Source organism: Mastigoproctus giganteus, chromosome 10 (assembly GCF_048544385.1).
Source record: "Mastigoproctus giganteus isolate SK-2022 chromosome 10, ASM4854438v1, whole genome shotgun sequence".
Lineage (NCBI taxonomy): Eukaryota > Metazoa > Arthropoda > Arachnida > Uropygi > Thelyphonidae > Mastigoproctus > Mastigoproctus giganteus.
In genome coordinates, this window is record NC_143584.1 from 156,438,415 (window position 1) to 156,460,891 (window position 22,477).

Below are 22,477 nucleotides of genomic sequence, written 5' to 3' on the forward strand. Positions count from 1 at the left end.
GGAACAAATTCCTGAAAAGTTCAGGAACAAATTCCTGAAAAGTACCATGAAACTACAAAGTTTGTGAGTGCTTTCGCTTGCTGACTTTCGGATTGCAGGTTGATTGTTGCTGCGCGAATAATTGAAATTATTATTTAGCGACATAGATACTTCCCTTGATTGTCATTTCTGTATTGATTATTTTGTCGCAGATCAATTTAAAAGTGGTGCGGGAAAAAGTAACCAGTAATAAATCACGAAGAACCCTACTCTCTCTGCCTGAGAGAGGATAACTACAAGCTCGATTGAAAAAAGACTAGCAGTTCTTCTAGTCGGCAACGGAATCGGACTCAGACTGCTCCAAACGAGTGGCTGATGACGATGTGTGCTGCTTGGACAGCAATTATTTGATTTTCAGTATCGAAATTTCATTGTTTTCGGTGCAGTATTTTTATGTCTATTAATCGTCATCAACCCTTGAAAGTTCGAGAGCGTGTCATTGCAAGTATACAAGTTTATCTTTGTGTACTTTGCATCGTTTTCTTCATGAAAAGATGATCTCCGTTGTTATGAGCGATTTTGATGTAATACAATATTTCATTCTTCTTTTTACTTTCTATTTGCTCTCGTGGTAACACAGTTGGTAGAATTGTGGCACCCCCACGCCGGGTGGAAACGACCTGAGTTCGAGTCCCGTCGATGACGCGAGAATTTTTTATAGGCCTTTTTTACAAGTTAATCAGTCTCAGCGGAGGTAGCATGGTTTTTTCTCCCGGAAACTCGAGTTTTTCGTCCAGCAAACGAAATCGACCATAGCACACACACAATTTACAGACAGTATATATGCAGCAATATGGCCTTAGTTTCTGATGCGCCTAAAACCTATTACAACAGCAATTTTCTACTTTATTTTCTTTAAAAGTGTTTATCTATAAAAGGTGCTTAGTTCAGAGATTCACTGAATAGAGCCCGTGAGACTACAATGTTCATGTTCTATCTTTTCGGCTCGTGGACATATTATGACAAAAACTAGTCATCACTGCATTCCTAAGGATAAAATTGGTTGCTGCCATGTAATGTAGCCATCGGTATAGCATAAAGCAACGATTATATTATAGCATAAAGCGACGGTTATATTCAACAAATAAATCAGGTAATGTTCTTACCTTTGACGCTATGAATTGTTCCCAGGTTGATATATATTGTGAATTTAATATTTTGAAGACTAAATGCACAAGGCGTAATATGTTATGGGTGAAATTAATTATATAATATCGGTGTAAATACACCATCGTTTACCCATAAATTTAACTACATAAGTAGTGTAACGGCATGATTTTATCATATCTCATATTGCGGCTACCTTCACAACAAGATATCCGGAATTGCACTACTTCGAATAAATAATGTTGTTGTTATTCGGTTTTTAGGAGCATTAGCAACTAAGACCATATTGCTCCGGGGATATGCGGTGGTCATTCCTTGACCTTTCCGCATCCTCCATATTTGGTAGTCACGGGCTCGAACCCCGGTCTAATCAAGAAGCGTGTGTTACGCACTGCTGCTCCTGCCCACCTGGCTACGGAGGCGCCGAATAAATAATGCTTCTCTAGCAGAAGAGACTAGTGTTGTTTATTCTCAGTAGGGCACCAGCACCCTATGGTGCATTTACACAGATATTATATTGTGAATTTAAATAATAGGTGGGTGCCTCCGTGGGCAGGAGCAGCAGTGAGTAGCACTCGCTTCTTGATTAGACCGCGGTTCGAGCCCGTGACCACCAAATATGGAGGATGCGGAAAGGTCAGGGAATGACCACCGCATATCCCCGGAGCAATATGGCCTTAGTTACTAATGCTCCTAAAAACCAAAATAACAAACAACAGGTTTGGTTAACTATATGCCAAGGTGGTAACATAAGGTTAACTGTATGCCAAGGTGGTAACATAAGGTTAACTGTATGCCAAGGTGGTAACATAATTTTTTTTTTTTTTTTGATTTGGTAGTTGTTGGCGCATCGGCTTCTGTGGCCATATTGCACCTCCCAAGGTTTTTGCAGTACTTTGATCCAAGCCCGAGGCGAGAATCGAACCTGCGACCTTTGGGTTGCCGGGCAGGTACTTTACCCACTCGGCCAGCCCGGCCGGCGTGGTAACATAAGATTAACTATGTAGGTTAACTATATGCCAAGGTGATAACATAAGGTTAACTATGTAGGTTAACTATATGCCAAGGTGATAACATAAGGTTAACTATGTAGGTTAACTATATGCTAAGGTGGTAACATAATGTGGAATATCTGGTTTACAGAATAAAGTTACATGTACTTTGAACTTATAGTTGAATACATTTGAAAGGGCATATACTAAAGTTAATGATACATATGAAGTTACGGAGATACCGATAATGTGAATTGCACTTTGTCTGGTCAGAAATGTCTGCTCAGAAATGTTTGGTTAATGGATTTGAGGACCAGGTGGGTTATTGTCGGCTGATGCAACCGACAGAGCCACACAGGAGTCATGTTAGTTTTTTTCTTCGACCAAACTGTTTCTGATGGCCTCCGTGACAGTGTAGTGGTTTTACGCTTGTCACTCGTTTGGAGAAATTTGGGTTCGAGTTCCGTCGGTGACTGGAGGAATTTCTAAAGTCCTCTTCAGTTGAGGTTATAGGTAACCGATAAGGCGGAGGGAATAGACCCTCCGTGAGTTATTCATGGGTTTTTCAGTGTTTACCACATGCATATCTGCGTATGAATTTTTACAGTGACAATACCCACATACGATTTGGGTTACGATCTGGGACCGTTAAAATAATAATTATTAAACTGTTAACGTTCCTTAATCCTTGCATGACCACCTTAGAACTCAGAGATGGAAAGCAGGGGAATCCTGGAATGGACTTGTCACGAGTGGATACTTTTGGATGAATAACTGTATTTATGATGGCCTTGTCGTCACATAGGCCTTAATATGTGCGGCTTGTCGAAGAATTCTACTGTATAGTGTTCTACTGAATCATCCCATCCTCTGTAGGCTCTTTGAGTCTAGTTGCTTGAAGCTGGAGACACCAGTCATTCTTTTGGTGTATTCTAAGGCTGACTAGCTGTGATAGCATCCCTATCATATTTTTCTCTCCCAATCCACACTCCACAACAAATAGAATTTTGTAGTACAGTTATAAATGTGCTACTTATACTCCAGTACGACCCCATAGATCAGAGTTTGCGACTAGATAGTTGACATTAATATTACATTAGCCGTATTTTGTGGTTATGTGGCGATTTATATACAATAATACCCTCAAATGCGTGTGTTATTGTAGGTCTGTGATGACCACTGTTTTTGGTGATTTTCCGGCGCATCGGTGCGAGCTAAAAGCGTGGTCGAAATTACGGGGTTCCCTACACCATGCGCTGATCTCATTCGGAGGGAGTGCGGTTTCCATCTCCTAGTTGAAACGACTTTTAAGAATTCTGAGTCCGTTATTATTCGAACTCAGACTAATCAAAATGAATAATGTAGTGAAACCACTTTACTGTCGTGAAGGGCACATTCAGAAATATTAGTCCTCTACCTACAAGGTCACTCTTCAAATTAAACCAATATTAACTTATTCTAAACAAGGGCTTTTGTTCATTTATATGCAGGGCGGTTCTTAATATGTATTTGTTGTGGAATGACACTATGTAAAACATACACACATTTAGTAAATATAAATCTTTGGCTAGAGCTTAACGCCAAAAACGACCAGCTCTTTTCCCGTTACTACGAGAGCTAGACATTGGCTGTTTTATCATAAGAAATTTACCACAAGAATAATAGCTTAATCATATTATAGTTACAGTATGAATACAAATTAACATTGGTCCTTTTTAGAATCAAGCCACATAACTAATACATATGAATTCTCAGTATTTGTTTCGCGCTGCGGCTGACGAATGTGTAGTCCACCATGGCAAGAGGAAGTGTCATGACGCAAGTTGATAACCTAGTGTTTTATTCATACGCTTAACTTCAGTAGGCGGTCAGATGTCTTACCGTAGGTGGTCAGAATGGCCACCATCAACTTAGGATATTGGGGGTTGGGAGAGAAAGTCGCATTTTGTTCAAATTGCTTCGTGTCTAGTGAAGCTGTCCTGCAGTATCAACCGTTGTCCTGTTAGTGCATTTCTGTTGCACATACTGTATACTATGAATGCTGGGGACGCAGGAATCAGATGGCCCTGCACGTTGGCCATAGAGCAGATTTGATAGAACAGAAATGATAATAAAAAAGTGGTTTGATGCAGCTATTTAACTTTAATATGTGTTGATATCAGGATCAATGTCAGACACCATCGTTTAAGCTTCTCTAGAAGAAATGATAAAAAGAAAAGTAGTCTTTTTGCAATTATTAAAATTCAATTCCTGCTGTTGTCATTGTCAGACATCATCTTTTAGCTCTTTCAGGATATTTACGGACGTACAGAATATACTGTATATTCTGAATTACTGTCAGTAAAACTGAACTAACTGAGACAGTTATACAATCCTCTCACTTAGTTCAAAGTTGGATTTGTTGTGAAAAATAGATGCAAGGTTTTTTGTGAAAAATAGAATGAATTTGTTAAATATTAATTTGTTTAGTTGATTTAATTTACAATAATTTTTAAATGTTACCAATCAATTTCTCTTATTTGTGAGTTCTGTTTTGCTGCGTTGCAATATCAGTGCAAGGGATCGCGAGGTTTACATATGCAGTTACGTTTTGTACTATAACTTTTTTATTGATAAAAAAGATATTTTTTTCATCTGTAAAATGCTTAAAGTAGTATGTAAACATGTCCGAAATAAGTAGCCGAAGTTTAAATAAAGGAACGTGCATGTAAAATGTGCTAAACGCTTGTGATGGTTTTAGATGCTGTTGAACTACGTACGTTCAGGTAAAAAGAATATGAAACAACCCAGATCAGGGGTTTGTGGGCATCGGTGTGCATCCAGCGCCCACTACAGTATGAGCCAATTTCAGCAATTTCCTGCAATGCATCGAAGCCTTAAAAATCCATATGAAAGTTGTGAGAGTAACAAATGACAGGAGAAGCTTGCATTAGGATTTTAAGTTGTTTTCGTATAAAATTGTTCAGACTTAAAATCTGCGGATTATGAAAACAGATTTCCTTACCCTGAAAATATCTTTGAAGCAATCAGAATTCTCCTAAGGTTCATTTCGATTTGAATGGTCAAGCGAACAGAGTTGCCATACATGGGCTGAAGAATTTAGAATAGTAATTCTTCAACAGGGTCCTGGATTTCACGCAGTTGTAGTGATTTTTAGTGATGTATGTTGTCACGATATTAATTTACTGAAACTTTCTTTGAATCAGTAAATCGAACCACCATGTTTGCGATTTCTAACTTAAAATATTTCCCATCTGTACTATCATAATTCCACACACGAATTATTGAACTAATAAATATTGTATTATTATTATTATAATGCCATTTTTTTATCTGAAAATGTTTACAAATAAAAAAAATTGAACTAATACGTACTTAGTGAATGATTATTATTATTTTGCTGCCTATTTACACTATGCACTATTTTCTTGTTAAAATAAGTTCTCCATTAACTATAAACTGTCCTTAGCATGGGGATAGAGGAAGCAATTTTAGAGAAGTTTTTGAAATCTTATTAGTCTAAAGATACCCGAAGCGCTTTCGTCCACACATAACTAACGAATTGCAACTCTCTCTTATCACCGGCTGCCCATGTTCGTAGCACTACATTGCAGCCAGCACGACTAACCACACCCACATCCTAACACCTCCACAACTTCAGTGTTGACTTTACTTCTCTTTACCCAGGTGTGACCTTCTCCACCGGAGCCAGCCGAACATGTATGACGGAACGATTGACATCCGAGCCTCCAATCCCTACTGGCCTGCAGATTACCCTTCAACCCCCAGACTCCGTTTCCACGCCCACCTGTATCCCTAGCAGCCTTTCTGTTGGACATGATACTCTAGAACCAGCGCTCGTCGTGTTCACAGGCCAGACGGCGCCACTACAAGCTTCACTAGCCTTGGGAACTGACGCTACTTTTCACTGGCACTTCAGCGATGACGGCGCTTCACACGTGCTGAAGGCTGGTAACCGATCGTCGCGGCATTGTCTCGGTCTTGATTGTCGCCGTAGTTTGGTGGTAAGTCCGTTCTTATTAGTTTCCCTAAGTTTTACCCCATTTTAAGGTTTAAATATTTTTCAAGTGTGACATCCTTTGCTTTAGAAGACATTTTACATGCGAGTTGTTCTTCTGTTGAAAATATTAGGTGCTGTATCGAAACCCATCTGGTTGAAAACTTAATGAAATGATCGCTGTACGCCATCGACATTTCCTCTTATTATTATTAGTAGTTGTACTAATAATAATCGCAGAGTTTAATGTAATGTTATCTGGACCTGGATTAACAGCTTGCGTAACGAATGGACCTTCCCTCTTTAACAATCCAGATGTAGTATAACGGAAGCTGCGTTGCCAAGGCAACGTTTATTTTATTGTTGCTTCTCTCACCCCGAGGCCAGTGGTTGAGTCGTTAAGGGTGTAGGCCCGGAAAGTCATGAGCGTAAAGACTGGAGTGTCGTGTTTAGACTTTTGACCGGAAGTCGGTACTTGGGTGTAGTCTGTCATATGATACATTAAGTTGCCTGGGAGGTAAAAGAGTTCCGAGTACATACTGTTGATTATTAAAACAGGTATCTGGCCAAAAGCATCCAATACGTATTTGTTTTATGGACGGTTTGTTACTTTTCACATTATCAGAAAGTTTATAAAACATTTTGGAGTGTTTTTATTTTATTTTTAAGATCTGTTAAGAGTGGCTGACTGACAAGAAAGTTCTCATTAAAAAGTGTACTGTCAGTTATTTAGATGAGCTAACGGATAATACAGACAAGAGTGGATCGTTGCTATTAATACTAGATTGGATTAATACTAAACTTAATGGCTCGTTGCTTTAATCTGGTCCATTGGAGTTCTCTGAATATTGGCTGTTTGCAATGGAATGGCCTGTTAAATCTCCATTTTGAACGATAAATATAGTACTCTAAAATAGTCAAGTGTCTAGTAAAATAATCTTTTGAACTTAGAGAATAGGTTTACGTGTCACTTGTCTTGCCTTCATAGTGAAACGTAATAGCTATTATTTTCTAATATAAGTCGAATGTTAATAATAGGATTAATCGAGAGAGCATTTATACGCACTAGTTTCCAAAACTGTATTCAAAGAAAGTTCTAAGAACGGGAATGTTTTGAAGATTAATAGTTGATCGAAAAAAAAAAAAATAATAAATAAATAACAATTATTATTTATATACCGAGTGGTTAGGAGCGGGAGTACAATAGCACACGCTCTTTGAGTAGACCGGAATTCAAGCCCGTGACTGCTAAACACGGTCGATCTGCCAACCCGCACTGGACCAGCTTGGCAGATTATGGTCGATTTCCTTTACATGGTTTGTTGAGGAGGCCTCTATCCTGCAATGGATTGACTGTGGCTGCAGATTTTGTTTTCAGATTCAGTATCGATACCTCCATACAGCAGTTTACCAGAAGAGGCGCGTGTTACATATTAATTAAGGTCACAGGAGGCGTTGAGGTTGAGTAAAGACGGGTGGTAAGCTACTCCGTGTTCGGACCACTGACCTAAATTATAAAGAAAAAAGAGGAATTGGAGAGAAAAGGTGGATCAGCCGGGACTCGGGCTGGCTCTCGATGAGACTGATTAGGGTTGCTTATACAGTATTCTATACAATTAATAAGCAATTACCTAGCAAGAGTAATTTTTCATGTACTGTTTGGTATCACTAAAATATAGGGGGAAAAAAAAAAAACAATAATGAAAATTGCTTATTACACTTGGCCAATCTCAACGTAGATTATACGAAAGTTGCTAATTAATTAGATTATTAAATCGCAGCTGTCCTTTTGAATGGATTATGAGACAATTTGTACGAAATTTAAGTTCATAGTTAATTGTTGTTTATTATAATTCCTTGTTTCCTGGTAAAGCATGATTTTATGGTCAATAGTTATGTATAATAATAATAATAATAAAAATTTTCTTGAAACTACCTTGAAACCTTTATCTTGTAACCTAAACTTTTTTTTCCTAGTATTTTATTATTGTTATTTTTTATTTTAATATTAACTGTTTAGTTGGTTCCAGAAAAAAATTTATTGTGGTTGATGTTACCGATTTTAAAAGTTCCCCCCCCCCTTTTTTTTCCCGCCCAGTAATCACGGTAAAATAAAATAAAGCATTATAATAAAAATATGGAAAATAAAAAGCCGATTTCGGTATGTTCTCCTGGCCGTACTGGCCAGGAGAACATGCATGTACTTCTGTATAAATCATTCATTTATTTGTTACTAATGTCTGCTGTTTTCGAATATATCTACAATTCAATGTATGTGTAGCACGGTCCGTTTTCTGGAAGTGAAGTGACTGATTGGTCAGGATTTGAACGAGGAAATTAAGCTTGTTTCATTAAATATAAATAGACTTAATTAAGCCTATAAAATAAGAATAATGAAACTTATGTTTGTAATTTCAATAATTACTAAATACATATGTATTCAGATATTATTATTTTCATTCTTTTCTTCTATTCTATTACAATGGCTATTCCAACTGGTATTCTAGTTAAGTTTTTCATATTACGATATAGGACTAAAGCCTAAGGTTACGTAAATAGTTTAACTAATGTACAAGTTAGTGCATTTGCATCATTTCTGTACATAGCCAACTACATAAGTAGTTATAAATCGGCATCATTAAGTATATCTCATATTGTGAATACCTTCACAACAAGTTGCCATGGTATTGCACTACCTCGAATAACGCTTCACCACAGGAGAAGACTTGTTATTTATTCTCAGCAGATACCATCACCCATACGGCTCGTTTCAGAGCTTATTGGCTCCTCATCAGTGGGTGGACAGGTACCCTAATGTTGCAATGATGACAACCCAGTTGCGAAGTATAAATTCACAATATGAGAGATGCCTGATGGTGTGGAGTAATTTAGAGTACAGAAATGATGCAAATGCACTAACCTGTACATTTGTTAAACTATTTATGTAACCTGAGGCTTTAGCCCTAAACTATACCGCAATCTAAATTACTCTACACCATCAGGCATCTCTCATATTGTGGATTTATTCTTCACAACTGGGTTGTCATCATTGCAACACCAGGGTGCCTGCCCACCCACTGACGAGGAGCCAATAAGCTCTGAAACGGTGCCGTATGGGTGATGGTATCCGCTGAGAATAAGTAACAGTAGTGTTCTCCTGTGGTGAGCGTTACTTATTCGAAGTAATGCAATACCATGGCAATTCGTTGTGAAGGTATTCATAATATGAGATATACTTAATGATGCCAATTTATAACTACTTATGTAGTTGGCTATGTACAGAAATCTGTCATCTTAATAACGGATGTGTACGTCAGTGTAGTGTTTTAGGGACACCGATTACAAAATAACATTGTATATTTTATTTATTTTTTGTCATGTTTTGTGAAATTTTTTTATTGGATGGACACTTACACCTTTACACGTTGAGTAATTATTATTATTTTTTTTTTTAAATAGGGAAAAGATGAACACAAGCTTGTTTTATTATCCATCATTTTTTATATGTAGTACTAAAATTCTTGGGACAAACTGCCAATTTACGCTTTTACGGAATTTTAATTTAATTTAATTTAATTTAAAAACTATATTTTATTATATTTCATCAGCCTTTGTTTCTAATTGAAGTCTTAATTTGGCATTCTGTGGAAGTGGAATTGCCATCAAATGAAGACTGTCAACAGTTCTGTACTAATAATTCTCTTTCGCACGTCCGGGTATTTCCCATCACTGCGCATCACGTCTTTTTACCAATCCCAGCGTTTAAACAGTGTATACGCAAGTATTTGGGTGGAATCATGTTAGTATTATGCTGGCTGATCATCTGGAAAGTAGCGAACAGTTATTGCAACCTTCTTCACTGTGGCGAGAAAGCCTTGTGCTAGCTGATGGTTTTCTTTGCCCTGGCAGAATTGTATTGCTTAAGCTTTATATAATGAAGAACTTTTTGTCTGAGATGAAAGGTCTGAATTTCTTCTGACGCTGATGTACACGTATAAGAATATACTTTGCCCTAAATACTTTTTTTTTTTTTTAATAAAAAAAAACAAAGTATTAACTTTTGTATGTTTATAAAGAAAGAAGAAGAAGAGAGAGAGAAAGAGCGCAGTTCGAAACCTGATCTACTAATTCCAAAAATAAATGACGGCTATTTTTGTTTTGAATTTCAAGCTCTTTCAGAGAGTTTTTAATTCAACAATATTTCATAGTTCATATTAGCCAAGTACCGCTGCCTTCGTGTGTAGCACAGTTAGGATCGCCGTCCTCTCCACACCGGGTGGAAAAGACCTGGGTTCGAGTACCGTCGATGACGGGAGAAATTCTAATGGATCTTTTTCACAACGTGGCTGAGTTAGTCGGTCTCAGGCGAGACCGACTAACTCAGCCACTCTAACTCAGACTAACTTTTTTTTCCTCCTGAAAACTCGGGGTTTTCGTCTGGCAAAACAGAAACTCGACCTCAGAACAGACGCAATTTGCAGACTATATATACGTGGAGGAACAATGGCTTTAGTCGTCGATGCTCTTAAAACCAATAGCAACAAGTGCTGCTACTGCGCGCAAGATTACATTATTATTTTTTACCTTACAAGAATTTTTTTTTTCATCTGGCCTGTGGAAACCTCCCTTGACAGTTTTTTTTTTTTTTTTTTTTGTAGTCAAGGGCGGACAACCTTTTCCTGCAGCATGCCACATAGAGGCGGTTCCAGAAACTATCAGAATCAGTAGTCCCTCAGTGTTTCCACTTCAGTGCGTTTTTAATGAAAACATTGAAACAATTTTATATTTATAAAATAAATGTTCGTTCTTATAGAATCGGTAATGAGGAGCTCACTTAGTGCTCTTACTCCTAAATTAATGCTAAAATGGGTAATTATGAATCATAGGTTCCTATAAGTTGAAAAGCAAGTTTTAATTTCGGGGGGGGATTTAAACTGTATATGTTTAATTTTATTTCTGATGTTTTAAATCGGTTGTATACTTTTTATTTATTTACATTGGGAGGCGTGCTGCAGGTAGGTTTTTTGGTTGGTTTGGTAGTTGTTGGCGCATCGGCTTCTGTGGCCATAGTGCACCTCCCAAGGTTTTTGCAGTACTTTGATCCAAGCCCGAGGCGGGAATCGAACCCGCGACCTTTGGGTTGCCCGGCAGGCACTTTACCCACCTGGCTAGCCCGGTCGGCGCTGCAGGTAGGTGTTACTCATATCAACCAGGGCTGTCTTCCAGAAATGAATGAAAGAGAGAATTATACTACTACAGTTCACATATAATTTTGTGATTTGAAATGTCTGTAGTATTACTAACATTGGTAGTAGCCAAACTCTTGCCGTAGGAAAAATTCAGTACTGTCCTAACAACAAGAAAAAGGTTACCATTACTGCCACGCGGTTCTTGTTGCTTTTTTTATATTTTTTATTCCTAGTCTTATTGTTAACATAGACGTTATACGAGGTACTTCGTAACGTGTCTTACTTTAAGGATCGATTCAGGACCTGAAAACTGGAAAAAAAAAAAAAAAAAAAAAAAAATTATATATAAACATGTGTCCGATTACCAACGGTTGCAGAGCTGTCGCTGTTTCAATTTAGGATATGGAATAAAAATTGGCTGTGGAAGGTTTCAATAGGAAAAAGAAATAAAATAATAAATCAGAATAAGCCGGAACTTAAAACCACACCTCTCCAAACGAGTTACTTGGCGAATCAACTTCGCTGTTAAAGAAGACATTTTTCCAATACCAATACTAGTAGTGATTCTTAGGGCTATATTTGTGGTCGTAATCAGAGGCGAAGAGTCTGTCATATATGAGATATAGGCATACAACGGTCGTGTGCGTTCACGTAACACCACTTTTAGCTACAACATCGTCAAAAATCCCTCCCCTATCACACGATGGTCAAATTTTGTTTCATAGTGGGCGGTTATTCTTCTGGACAGCGTCTTTAATTCAGCCACTGATTTCTAAACGAGCTGTACAACACTTGCATTAGTCAGCCAGAATCCATTTACAGTTCAGCACCACATTTATCGAGCTAGAATTTCTTCATTCATTCATTCATTCACTCACTGTTTTGTAGCAACTTTCCTTCAATATGTTTTAGTGACACCGATTACAATTATATAATACATGAAAATAAATTGTAATCGGTGTCAATAAAACATATTGTAATTATTTTGTGATTATTACAATCCCTATAACTTCATCTGAAAGATAAACAAGGTGCTTCTAGTATCCTAACAATTTTTTTTTTTTAATTAGAGAATGACATAATAAAGTCATGATTGCAGTAAATTGTATCGTAAACATAAATAACTCTTGGAAAATCACTCATTTTTGAAATCATATATGATGACAAGTGTTTCTTGTAATTTTAAGTCGTCACAATGTACGTGGTGTGTATAACTTAATTATATCTTCCTCCCTCTGGAAGTGGATTATAGATAACTTTTACGAAATGGTAGAATGTATAGTACGTTCTACTTATGGACAGTTATTGAAAAATTATTGACAAGTATTCAAATAATTCTAACATAGTTTACAACGTCCAGCAGAAATTAATGCGCATTCCTCTTACGGGCACCTGTAAGTGGGAAGGATCCATTTTTTGCTCAATACCTTCCTTGATTTTAATCAGAAATTTTTACCTTACTTGGATTCAATCAGTTCACACAAGGCTGTACCTCACGTTTTCATACTATTTGTTCTGCTGCAACAACACGACTTCAACACATACCATTCTCGCACTTCGTTCTCTCATCCCCCTGCCCCCATCTTAATACTTAATTGTTGTGATCAAAGTGCGCAGCGATCTCGTTCTTGACCTTTTGTCTTCATAGTTTAATTCTTTAATGGCATAAGAAACATTCACTCCCTTCGACCCGCATTCCTGAAAGTTTTAAAGCAATCGTAACACCCCGTGCTTAGCTCTAAGAGGGCACAAAGCCGTATCATTGTCAAGTAACGAATATCCCTGAACTGCTGTACTGTGCTGTGCATTGCGGCTGTTGCATTTGGTGAGGCAATCATTTTTTTTTTATTTTTATTTTTTTCTGTTAATGATAAAATCGTAATCATCCTCAAGCGTTAACATTCCTAAATGTTAAAATTTGAATAAATATAATTAAAATATGTTTTTCTGTATTTTAAATAATGTATAAATAAAAATAAATAAATGCGTAGTACATTTATTTATTTTTATTTATACATTATTTAAAATACAGAATTACATGCTGATTCAAAAAGTTCCCGGAATCGTATCCTGGTATTTAAATGATTTGCACTACGGCCGTTTGCTGACGCATCAACAAATCTAACAACTACGGCCGTAAGGTTTCGTGGGGCGTCAAGGTTGACCTTGGTGCGCACGCATTCCAAGTGGCAACTGGCTTTGGCCCCTTTACTCGTGAGTCACAGCTGATTGATTGCGAAATGTCGCAGTATGAGCAGCATGCAAGTTGTTCTTTAAACTTGGGAAAAGTGTTGTTTTGGGTTTTAGGAGCATTGGCGACTAAGGCTATGTTGCTCGGTCTATATTGTCTGTAAATTGCGTGTGTTCTGAAGTAGATTTTCTGTTTGCCCGAGTTTCCGAAGGAAAAACCATGCTACCCTCGCCTGAGACTGACTAACTCAGCCACGTTGTGAAAAAAAAAAAAAAAAACCATAAAAATTCCTCCCGTCATCGACGGGATTCAAACTCAGGTCTTTTCCTCCCGGCGTGGGGAGGAAGGCGATTCTACCAACTGTGCTACCCACAAGGGCACAGGATGGTGCAGGCATCAACTGAAAATCTATGGAGATGACGCTTTGAAGAAAACAGCAGTTTGCGGGTGATTTAATCGGTTTAAAAACGGACAAGACACACTGGAAGATGAATCTCGCAGAGGACTCGCTTCGACATCAAGTAAGTGAAGTAACTCGTGCGAAATGATAGGCGAATGGTTGTTGAGATTGCTGATGAAGTTGTACTGTCTGTAGGGCTCATTCACACAATCCTGACGCAGGATTTAGGGATGCGTCACGTGTGTACAAAGTTTGTTCTACGCTTACTGTTGGACGATTAAATGGACTGCAGGAAGGCTATTGCATGTAATTTGTTCGAAAAATCTATGCTTCCGAAGAAAATTGTCACTGGGGATGACAGTTAGGTGTTCGCCTATTACCACGAGACAAAAGTGGAATCATCCGAATTACATACAAAATTGTCTTCATAACTCAAGAAGTCTCGTGGAACAAAATCAAACGTAAAAGTCATGCTGATTGCTTTTTTGAAGATGAGGGTCTTGTTCACCACGAATTTTTTGACAAGAGGGAGAAGCATTACTGCTGCCTACTACATTTAGGTCTTGACACGTTTGCGTAAAAATGTGAGGCGAAGATGACCTCAAAATTGGACGGATGGATGGACTGCACCATGACAATACACCAAGTCACACGGTAATGGCAGTTCAGCAGTTGTTGGCTTCGAAAAAAAAAAACATAACAGTCATACAGCAGCCTCCCTACTCCACCGACCATGCAGCGTCGGACATTTTGCTGTTCCGTAAGTGGGGAAAATGGGACCTCCGAGTTGTTTCGCTGCAGTGGATGATATTAAAGAAAACGCTAAAGCGGCACTGCGTGTGATAAAAAAAAAAACAAAAAAAAAACACGATTTTAAAGAAAGAATGACCAAAGCTTGGAAGACCGATGCAGCAAGTGCTGGTGCAGAAATGAAGATACTTTGAAGGTGACTAGATTAGTAAGCCCAACTGTTCACTCAATAAACGTTTATAGTAAAATTGCGGGAACGTTTTGAATGTGTATGTGAGAACAAGGTGACCTGTTTTAGGGTTTTATGAGTAACTAAGGCCATATTTGTCCTTTTACATTGTCTGTAATTTTGTGTGTTCTGAGTTCGATTTTCTGTTTGCTGGACGAAAAACCTAGTTTCCGGAGGAAAAAAGATCATGCTACCCTCTCCCGAGACCGACTAACTCAGCCACGTTGTCAACAACGTGGCTGATTTAGTCGGTCCACCCGTCATTGCCTCAACTGGAACTTAGGTCTTTACCACCCAATGTGGGGAGGTCGTTATCCTATCAACTGTGCTCTCCACGAGGACACAAGGTGACTAATTAATATCTTAGCATTCTTGCATATTCTGTTTTGTTCTTTAATAAATGGCTCATTATTATTAATATTATAAGATATAATAATGGGATTTTTCTCTCCCCGTAACGGGTACTGGTACCAAGTGCATGGGATAGTTGGTTGTGTCCGACTACTAGTATTATTGTTACTGTTGGTTGAGAAACTGTCTTGGTATTCCGAAGGTGTTCAATATTGCGACTTTCTGGAGTTCCATTTAAGTATTATCTGGGAGGCCTATTGTTTCTAGGTTCTTATGGAGGCTCTTTGGCTCCATTCGGTGGTTGATGCGATGGTTGGGATGGTTATTACGTTTTTCCTATGCCACATATTTGACTTCCTGTCTTAGGGCTGAGTGCTTCCTGATATTTTCTGGTGTTGGGCACCGCTATGTCGATCAAATAGGTAGTCATTTCCTTCTTGTCGATGAGGATTGTCTGGTCTGTTATGCGGGATCGTCTTTTACCTTATTATGACACGAACTGTGGTCTGTGAGTCTAGGTCTCTACAAAAATATTCGCTGCTTTATGGGCTACCAGACAAGAACTGGTGGGAATTAGGGATCTTCAGCTAGCGACCGAGTACATTTTAATGTGTGTCCTTCCAATTGCAATGTACACCACTCAAATCTGGTCCTCAGCTCTCGATTCACGTTATAAGTGAATGGGATCGAGTACTGGTTCTTGCGATGGCTTAACACAGTTGCTGGCCACCCTTTTACTATCTCAAGGGCCATTCTCTACTCAAAACTTAACATCACATCCTAGATGCAGTGGACAATTAACAGGAGCATACACACTCTCGCACAAATGCTCACAGGCAGAGTGGATGCTCCAGTCCTGGATAATATTCTAGTCAAACCGCGTGCCACTGCTAGACGTTACGGAGATGTAAATTATCCACTGCGTCCAGTCCTGAACAATCTTAGTAGCCTGCAAAGATTCTTCCCATCAAATACAGCAAAAATATTTAACTCTCTGCACATAGAGGCCGGAAAACTCTGTGAGGATGCAACATACCAGAAAGAGATCTTCCAGAATTCTTACAGACTTACTGAAATATGAATCGGCTGCAAAGTGACAACTTCCAAATAATTGAGTAAAAGTGAAACTTTCCACTTTAAGAATAATAATAATTTGGTAAGCTATTGCAAAATGCCTTCCCTAACAGTTGTGTAAATATATATGGAAATACTGAATTGTAAATATATGATTTGTATAATGTATGTACACAATCATTAATGTATAAATACTGTATTAAATATAAAATGTGTATATAATATTTGGGGACGAGACTACGGGTTCAGTATATGTAACCCACTGCCCGTAGTATCTCGCACCCTGGTATGTAATTTGTACCCTCCTGGCACTTTGCCGGCCCGGAGTGGTTTCCTTATGGGAATAAACTGATGATAATAATAATAATAATAATAATAATAATAATAATAATAATAATACGACCTAAGGCTCGTGCTTGTAACACGGCAAACTTTATTTGATGAGCTGATATTTTTTGCGCTGGCCTCTGATGTATTATCCTCTCCACCTTTTTTTTTTTTTTTTTTTTTTTTATCTCTGCCCGTGAGTGTAATCCATCTGAATGATCACACTGCATCCGGCATTTATGTGCAGGATTAATTCTGGGGTGGAAAAGACTCTAGGGATCGTCGAAATGTGTCCTCTGTTTTTACGGGGTCCTTAGCGATGAATTTTCTGTTTAGTTTTCTACCAGCTGGTAGTGTTGATTTCCCGGCCTTCGATGGCGAGCATGAAGTCTATGTAAACTCAGGGGCTCACATCTGGTGAGTATGGACTTGGCATACCCAGGGTCCTGAGCTGGATATCATGATTCTTCTTTCTTGATGATTCCTCTCTCTCTCTCTCTCTCTCTCAGGGGAATTCGCGATAAATTTTTTTTTTTTTGGCTGGTGCAGCATAAGCCTCAGGCTTCCTTGCACCCTATGGATGGTAATAATAATAATAACTACATATATGTAGTCTTGATGGAGGTCATTGTAGTGTCTGCCATGGAGTACCTTCTTTTCCCGTTTTTCTGTCTGCGCGATAGCACAGTGGTATCGTCACCGTTCACCCCTCACCGGGTGTAAAAGGCCCGGGTTCGATTCCTGTCGATAACGTGAGGAACTTTAATGGCCATCTTTAACTCCGTGGCTGAGTTAGTGTGTCTCAGGCGTAGACAGCAAGGTCTCCCCAGAAATTTGGTGTTTTTTGTCCAGCAAAACAGGCAAATCGACCAGAGAACACGCACAATTTACAGACATAATACATATATGGGATATGTAAGAAATTACCGGTGACCCTAATATAATAGGTTTTTTTTTTTTTTTTTTTTTGTGATTTTTTTCCTTTCTTGGGGATGACTTTCACTTTTCTGATCAGCTTCTTACTTCTGTTATCCTGTTGGTACTGGGTCAGTTGACTTATTTTTGCTCTTATCTGTTCTTTCCCTTCTTATCTCTGTTATCTCTTCTTCTAGTCTTCTTTCCCAGACTGGTGATTCCTTGTCTTTGCTTTTTGTGTTATGTTCTGGTTTCCCTTTCGCTCATTCAATGACTCACTGGCTGAAAGAAAACTTCCTACAGTCTAGTCTAAACCACTTCCCTGTAATTTGAATTTATGCCTACAAGCTCTGTAATAAGCTCTGTAATTTTTCTATTAACAGTCAAAATTCTACCTTTGTTTATTTTACTAACCCCTCTCAGAACCATATAAAGCAGCCATTTACTGTGTTACTACAGCAACACAGTAAATGGCTGTGCGGTTGGAGTCTAGCGTTCGTTGTTGTTGTTTAGTTAATCCGGTATTATTCGCTTATTGAGGTGGTTTGTGACTTGCCAAAGGATTCTGTTGGGTCTCTGCTGCTTTGGTATAGTTTGGAGGTCTTTGTGGGGTCCATTCTCTCGCATTCTGCTAACTCTTTCACTCTTCTTCTGTTTTGGATATTTCGATCTTGTCTGCACTTCGGCTACTCTGGGTTGTAGTTCTTGTTCTTGCTGTTCCTTCTCTACTTCTGTTTCCTTTATGTCCGTATTCGTTATTGTTTGTATTTGGTCACTCACATCCTACTTGATTTTTTCCAAGATCGCAGGAGCTATCAGGTTCTTCTTGATGATTTTATTATTTTTTTTTATTTTATTAACAACAAGATACAAAACAGGTAACCATTAACAGTGTATCTGAGAGCAGAACAATGAACACAATTGATAACAAAAATATGAAATCCAACAGAAAGTAGACATTGATATAGATTTAAAATTAAAATCATATGTACAAAATAGGATTGCATTAAGTTAAGTTACCGGTAAAACAAATAATAAATTAATTAGTCAGAGAATAGAGAAAAATAATAAAACTAATAATAATAAACAACTGTGGGGGGGATATTTATATTTTAATGTTATTTTATATTTTATTTGCTATCTCTCACTTTCTTATTATATTTTTTCTCACAGAAGATTTTCCTTATTTATTTAGATTTTTCTTAGGTGCCCTCACACCTACAAGGCCCACCTTTTGCCACCTGACTGCTATACTCTGTATATAACACAGAAGATTCTCAAGATCTTGAGGGTAATTTCTGTTGTTTCCCCTTAATCAGTGTCCAGGATTCTCTTGCCAAATTGTGGGAGAGCAAATTCTTAACTAGGCAAGCAAGGCGTGTGTTATTTAGAATAACAGGACTCAAAGTGAAAATAAAACATGAAATTTATTACATACATATATACAACATAATATACAATTGAATTAGAAAGCATATGGTCCTAATATACAAGTTGACTCAGAGATACCTTGCATATATCATTCTAATTACATTTCCATTCAGTAACTAATCTGAGTTGACCATTATATGAAAACACCTGATTCATTCTTCGTGCCCTAGCTAACTCCTAACACTTGTACATTCACTATACTTATTTCATTTACTCTTGGTTACACTGTTTCATATATTAACAATCAAATATGCTGCATTCAGCTCTGTGTTCTCACCACACTGTTACAATATACTTAACCAATCTTCAGTATCCTCAAGTCCCTACTTGTTATTAGTCATTCAGATAAACCAACAAATCTTTTTATCAATTAAGACATTATATTCAGAGTTGCTCATATAACTTAATTATCTATAATTTTAAACATTCAGAATCCTTCCTTATAAGCTTTACTGCCCTTCTAACACATTATATCTATTTATATCAATTTCATCTATTACTCATTCCTTCGTTTTCCTTGCATTATACACTAACCCTTTTTAACATAATAAACTCTGTATATCTACCTCAGATAAAATTTATCTTACACTTTACTTTCTAGGGCTACCCCCTTTTCATTAATTACCCTACTATTTCACTAACAGTCGTTCTTGTTAACTTAGTGTACTTATTATATCGCTCACCTACTTCTATCTTTTTCTCTTCTTCTCCAGGGAGGTTTCAAGCTTCCATCTTAGGCTATCTTCTAAGGCTTTCCTTCATCTGCTTTCTCCTGAATCCGCTTCAGATAATTTTCCGGAACCCTTGGCTGCATGGGTCTGGCGTCCTTTCTCCTGCTTTGAATACACCACTCCTCCTTTACTACGGATCATTCAGATGTATCTTTCTCCAAGAGGTCGTTACCTTTCTTGGTTCACTTAACTGTGTTTCATAATCTTTTTCTTATCATCCTTAGCATTCCCGTTACCTTTCTACTCTTAACTATTTTCTCCTTTACTGTCTAGGGCCCTTTTTGCAATCCCTACATTTCTGCACTGCCCGACTTACTTCTCTCACTCTGTCTCCACGATCACCCCTTTAGCCACACTCCCTCTTACTCTTGCTACTTCTGTTCTCTTCTTCTCCTCACATTGACGACCACAACCTTTTCTCCATCTTCTGAACCTCCTTCCCAAGGACTCTCTACAAATCCCAAGAATTTTCCTAATCGTCCATCTTTTCTATTCGTTAAAGAAACTTACCATAACTATTTGCCCCGTGTGCAAACCAAGTCATTTTCCTGTTTAGTTCTCAGGGTAGCACAATCCTTTCATGTCTGCTGTGATCTCCCAGAATAGCCATTTTCGTCTTTTCCTATTTGCGAAAATGTTGACAACTTACCAAAAGGCTGCCACATTGACCTGGTCTTTTTTGACCCAAATGCTAGCCCATGGGACTTATATCCAGCTGCCAGATAGATCAAACGTGTCTTAATCACCTGCATTTCACCGACCCATTGTTCTGTTTCCAGAAACCCTTTTCCGCTCGTTCACTAATGACCACTCCTTCCCTAGTATGGGGCGGCTGTCTTTGTTTACTGTCATTTCACCCCTTTTTCTCTCACGCATATACATTTGTTACTTTCTCTTCCATTTGAGTGCTATTCCATTTACACATCTATAATCGCTTATCTCTAAATCTAGTATTCATCCCATATATGCTTCTCTTAAATGTCAAAAATTCCTTTCCATATCAAAGATTAAATTATTCCCTAATTTCAAAAATTTCCCATAACCTCTAAATCTCTATATTTGTAAGATTGCATCTTACATTACAATAATTAAATGGGAGCTAGTTACTTTGCAGTTCAAGAGAAGAGGCAAACTTGTGGATGGAGTTCATCAGTGATTGTGAGTTGTCAAAGAAGTCAATGAGAGAGTCATTTGCTGATTTGCAGATTCTGTTCAGTGGACTGAACTTCATAAAGTCCGTGGTGGCAGAGTCAAGGTGAACGGTGTAAGGTTCCTAACTTGTCTACAAGGAGCATTGAAGCTGATTTTATTGAGGATATCAGATGCTTCATAAGTTCCAGTGATTACTTTGGCTAGAAGGGTGATGTCAGCAGTAACTCTTCCAGTGTACAGAGGCCCCAGAAGAAAGAAATCACACAGCGAGCTGTGTCTCTCTCTGGTATGCTATTGGCTGTTTGGTGACATTAACAGTGGGTAATCGTAACCACTTCATGTGTAGTTTCGTCCTGTGGATTGTCATATATGTCTCTATTTTCGTTACTTCGTTGTATGCTCGCATGATGAACGTATTCATTTCAGTGCCCTCTTCATGCGTCGTCTTCTTCCCTTCTGGGTAGTACTTCCAGTAGGTTGGGCTGGATGAGCTCAGCGCCACTCGCTCCACTGTCGACCGCTAGAAACGGTCTCCGTCTTTGCGAACCGACCCCTCTGCTAAGGCCTGAATTAGAGTGACTTTGTCCTGCGCCACAATCGATGCAGTATGTTTAATATTTCTACTTCTCATCTTCATCCAGCTATGGAGATAGACCTGGTTTAGCTTTGGCATCCAGTGATGGATGATGGTAGAGCCACAACAGATGGCGCCACTCTCTGCCTCAGCTGTCACTTTGACCTTGGCGGAAGTAGGTCGAATGAAGAGACTTTCGTGGTGGGTTTCGAACCGTGTCCATGATATTGGTTGTCCTGTGTCCACTGGCCTAATCGCGCTCCTTTATTATTATTATTGAGCCTCGCAGCTGTAATTAGTCTATCTCAGTGGTATTACTTTTTTTACATCCCTAGAAATCTCTCCTAACCTCTCATGGCTGTAATTTCCTCGGTTCCGTTAAAGTAATCCTATTATTTTAACAAAACGTCCATTAATCCAATTGTAACAAGGAATTCTTTACAAAGGCTGAAAAAAGAGATCGAGCAAAAAAAAAAAAAAAATCGTTTAACGTGTTGTGTCGAAGATATCTTTCTGAATTGAAGTAAGAGTTTTGCATTATTGGAGAGATTATTTCAAAAATATTGAAATACGATGTTAAGTACGGACTCGTAGGTTAAGGGCATACTTAATGCACTACAGTTGATATTTCTTGCTAGTCATCGAAATTAAGATTTATGGTTCTTAAAGTTTGTTAATGCACCCAAATTAGATTAAAATTATTTTCGTAGATTGTACTTAAAAAAAAATAATAATAAAATAAAAATGAAATAGGCTAGTTGTTTGATGTCCTTCTGGAAAGTAGTTCTTTTTTTTTTTGTAGCTGCTAAGGAATTGTCTATTCAGATTTTCAGTTTTCGTTCAATATTTGAATAAGCCAGTTCTGAACACATAACCACAGCTATTGCCTAAGACTTCCATGTCTGTTGCCTTATTTTATTTTCAGAGTGGATAAATAAATGTGGTGCGGATGTTTTGTAGTCTTTTGACAGCAAGAATTTTTCATCCAGTTTCCTTCAAACCAACTG

At 38.1% G+C, this 22,477-nt stretch overlaps 1 protein-coding gene across 1 annotated transcript in view; it reads left to right on the plus strand.

Annotated features, from left to right (window-relative positions):
• Positions 1-22,477, plus strand: part of LOC150079402 (uncharacterized) — a 1,085,915-nt gene that overhangs the window by 667,655 nt on the left and 395,783 nt on the right. Inside the window, exon 6 of the mRNA XM_090383052.1 lies at positions 5,826-6,163. Coding sequence (XP_090239178.1) covers positions 5,826-6,163 — 338 coding nt within the window. The remainder of the gene's footprint in view (positions 1-5,825; positions 6,164-22,477) is intronic.